This window comes from Psammomys obesus, unplaced genomic scaffold (genome assembly GCF_907164565.1).
Source record: "Psammomys obesus unplaced genomic scaffold, mPsaObe1.curated_primary_1811, whole genome shotgun sequence".
Classification (NCBI taxonomy): Eukaryota; Metazoa; Chordata; class Mammalia; order Rodentia; family Muridae; genus Psammomys; species Psammomys obesus.
The window spans coordinates 2,910-6,951 of NW_026589492.1; the positions used below are offsets into that span (position 1 = coordinate 2,910).

At 58.8% G+C, this 4,042-nt stretch overlaps 1 protein-coding gene across 1 annotated transcript; it reads right to left on the reverse strand.

Moving 5' to 3' along the window:
* Window positions 1-201: 201 nt before the first annotated feature.
* On the reverse strand, window positions 202-4,038 carry Irf2bp2 (interferon regulatory factor 2 binding protein 2; the record flags this gene model as incomplete). The annotated part of the gene is made up of 2 exons (XM_055605135.1): window positions 202-3,362; window positions 3,786-4,038. Coding segments are annotated over 2 exons (960 nt in total), but the record flags the coding sequence as incomplete, so codon positions are not given.
* Between the last annotated feature and the right edge of the window lie 4 nt (window positions 4,039-4,042).

Genomic DNA, 4,042 nt, shown 5'->3' on the forward strand with positions numbered 1-4,042 from the left:
GCTTCCCCGATGAACTCTGCTCCATCTTATCTGCGTCCCTCCCACTGGCCTTTCCCCCAGCCTCTCTGTCCAAGAGCTGCGTCTCTGCGCTCTTATCTGCTCTCCTGCAAACCCCACCAACCCCACGAGTCCTTCAGTCTATTAACTCGACTGCCACCCTAAGCATGGTTTGGGGAAAAAAAAAAAAGGCCTTGGAAAACGTTCAGTGCTCCCAATTTTATTTTTATTTAATGCTAAAAGAAAAAAAAGTACTGTAAATCTGACAAATGACAGAATGCAGGTGATATTTCCATAGTGTGGTTTTAAAATATAACGTTGATAGCCAAGATTACACTTATTTCAGTAGACATGAGTTTCATCATATATAGAAAAAGTATCACCTTCAACTTAAAAAAAAAAAAGGCAAAGGTTAAAAGGTGGCACACTTTCAGAATACTTGGTGGCCAGGGAAAGGTAAATAGAAAAGCTGTAAACCATGAGTACGCTCTCGGAACTTCAGTGAGGCCATGTGAAAGACACTAACTAGAGCTGTTAAATTCTATAAACGGTTAAAGCAAAAGAGGGGCCACTGACACCCCTCCTAATGCTGAGCATCAGAACGACCGCTGGGGCAGTGCCGGGAATCTGACGTTTCTCCCCAGCTGTGGACAACACCCCCAGTGTCATCAAGGACAAGAAAAGATCAACCCAGGTCCCCGTGCCAACGGCTGCAGAGCAGGCCACAGGAGGCCTCCCCCCACCCTGTCCACCCCCTCCAGGACAACACTGGCCACCAGGCCTCCGAAGCCCACCAGGCCGGGCCGAGGCACAGCCCCCCCTAAAACAGGCCTTTCGCCTCCTTTGCTTCCAGCTCAGAGCAACCACAGGTGGCCTTTCCCAAAGCTGGACCGACTTCCCCCATTCGGCAGCATGCTTCTTCATTCCTGTTTTGGGAGACCTTATCTGTGTTGGGATTACAGACGGCCACAGCAAACTAGGTCAAATGACTAATCTAGTTGTAACTTCTATGAGGTCAAATTCCAGTTTATAATAAAGTGCTCAGAGACACATTCACACTACCAACAGCTGTGTCCTCCTCTTTCAGGGCAAGTGAAACTGGCTTTTTCTGTGTGCCTCTGCCTCGGAGACCAGGGGGCTAGGAGTCCCGGGAAGGAGGGCCCGGTCTATCGGGCAAGCCTGTCTGTAACACCACAATGACGAGGACAGGGACCTGGAGGGCGAGGCCCACTGGGGAAAACACGACAAGAAATGCTGTGTTTGGTGCACTGTTGCCAGCGTCCAAGGGTTGGTAACTGGACTACTAAAGAAACCACCTCCAAAACAAAGCCAGGTAACCCGAAATGATCCCAAGCTGGGGATAACCCAAATCTCCAAATCAAAATAGAAGCCAGGCTGTGAACAACACACAAACTACAGCACACGGGGAGGCCATGACAGAACCACAGGCCCAATCACAAACACTGCACGTCAGTGTTCCGTTGACGGTAAACCAAAACAGCACAGAGGAAAGGCCCACAGAAACCAGCGCCACGGAGGGTCCACCAGGCTAACAGCTAATGACCTGTTGTTTACATCAGAGAAACCATCACTTCACCTGCACAAACAGCGGTCTGGGAAATCGGTTCACAGAAGGCCAGCCTCCAAAAACAGTGTGAGGCGGCTGGCTAACAGAGAGGCCCCCCGGGGTCCACCTTTTCCCCAGAACTGGTTTCACTCCCGTAGCATCTCGGACACACGAGGCAAGCCTGCAGGCTTCCTCCACCCGAGGTGGCCCCACCACGCATGCGCCCGGGGCTCCTGGCGGCCCCGGGGCTGGAACTGTCATTGCACACCCGGCAGTGAGCACTCAGCACAGCCGGGCGCAGGTACGGTGACGACAATGGCGGAAAGGACAGGACAGGCAAGCGACACAGAGCAGAACAGAACAGAGCTGGCCCCGACCCCTCCGGGCCTGCACAGCCCGGGCGTTCAGCACGGCTGCGCCTGCCCTCCACTGAAACCAGAACCAAAGCAGAGCCCAAACAGTGTCGCACGCCTGTCAGCAGCACCTCTGACCAGCGAGAGCTGAAAGCCCCACGTCCCCACCCTCCCGAGGGCCCGCTGGGCGGCGGCCTTCCCAGGGGCACGTCCCTCAGAGCCTGCCCTTCCACTCCTCTCCTCCAGACTGGCCTCCAGCCTGACAGGGCCAGCCATGGGGAATGACAGACAGTAAGGCAATCTAACAAGGTCGGAAAAATGTATTTGGCTTTTTTTTCTTTGTCTTTTCTTAAAATAAGTGCATACAAATACAGCTAGAAGCATGTTTGCCAAGTGCTCTTAAAAAAAAAAAAAAAAAAAAAAAAAAAGAGCAGCCAAGTCACAGCCTACAGAGAACAGCAACTGTCACCGGGAGTCAAGCACAGACGGCCCAATAACGTTAACAGAGGAGGAAAATGCCTTTTGAAGTACATACCTTTTGTCGTCAAGAAAAAAAAATAGAAACACAATGTATTCAAAAAAATCAAAATTATACAGCCATGTTTATGAAGTCTACGTTTCCCTTGTCTTGGATATATATATTTTATATATATATATATATATATATATATATGGAGGTCTATATACAGTTCAGGAAGTTTGCGGTAACGGTGGCCAGGGCTCCTCTGGGCGCGGAAGTCAGGACTCCCTCTCCTTCTTCACCTTCACGTCTCCGGCGAGGATGGTGGCGATCTCGCCCTGCATGAAGGCCCAGGGCACGCTGGAGCCCACGAGCGGGCACTTCTCCCCGCTGGGGCAATACACCTCCCCGCTGGCGCCCTGCTGTTTGATGCTCTGTCTGGAGCAGGGGAAGCAGAACTTGTGCGAGGGCACGGACGGGCACTGCACGAAGTGGGTGTCCTCCAGCCGTTCGTGGCACAGCGTGCAGCACAGGGGGGCGCTGGCGGCCAGCGAGGAGTCCGGGAGGCTGGCGGCGTGCGCCGGCTCCAGTCCCCCGGCGCCGGCTGGGCCCCCCGCGTCCCGGGGACCCAGCCTTCTTTGGTTCATGGACGGGGAGGGCGGGCTGCTGCTGTTCCTCCGCGCGGTGGAGTGAACCTGGCCGGCGTCCTTCGCGGCGTGGCTGCCCCCGGCGTTGTCGGCCACGAGGATGAGGGCGGCCATGGGGGACTGGCCGTTCTGGGCCGCCTCGGGCGGCGTGGTCCGGTTGGAATGAGGAGAGGCGGTGGGGGGCGGCGGAGACACGAAGGAGGACGTGGGGGTGATGGGGATCTTGAGGCCCTCGGCGGCGGTGGACAGCCACGGCTGGGCCTCGCCGTTCATCTTGGGGGGGCCGGCCTCGCCCTCCGGCTCTGGAGAAGGCTTCCTTTTCCGCGCCGTCCTTGCCACTGGAGAGGGCGGGAAAGGAGGGGGGTTAGCGGGGTGCTCCCGGGGCCGCACCCGGCCCGGCGAGGGGCTGTGAGCCGGATCACGCGAGCCTGCCCGCCTGGGACACCCCCCGGGGCGGCGCATGTGACCGCTGCCCTCGCGCTTACGCGCAGGAATGTGCTGGGGCAGGAGAACCGCGCGCGCCTGCTCGGGCTCGGCCCCGCCGTGCTGGTTCAGCAGGGGAACCACGTTGCCGCCAGGTCCGCCTCGGGCGACCAGGAAGTCGGCTGTCTGCCGAGCCTGGGCCGAGGCGGGGGGCCGCGCGTGGACGAGCGAGTCCCTCGGCACGCGCGCCGCCTCGGGCTCCGTGCCCCGGGCCCCACAGCCGCCCCTACCTCCTTCTGACCCGCTGGCCCCGCCGGCCTCGAAACCCCGCCACCTGCCTGCAGTCAGGGCCGGCTCCTTCTTGAACTTGCTCTCGAAGGGCCCCGCGTGGCCGTGCTGGTGCAGCGCCAGCAGCGTGTCGCGCACCGTCTTGGGCCGGCCGGCCCAGTCCTGCTCCCCGGGCGCGCGGCCCTTGCCCGCGCCGTCCACTCCCAGGTCGGCGGCGCCCGCCAGGCCGTCGGCCGGGCTGCGGTGCGCGGGCGGCGCCTTCTCCTTGGCCGGCTCGCGCGCCTCGTGCTCCGCCGCGCCCGACACA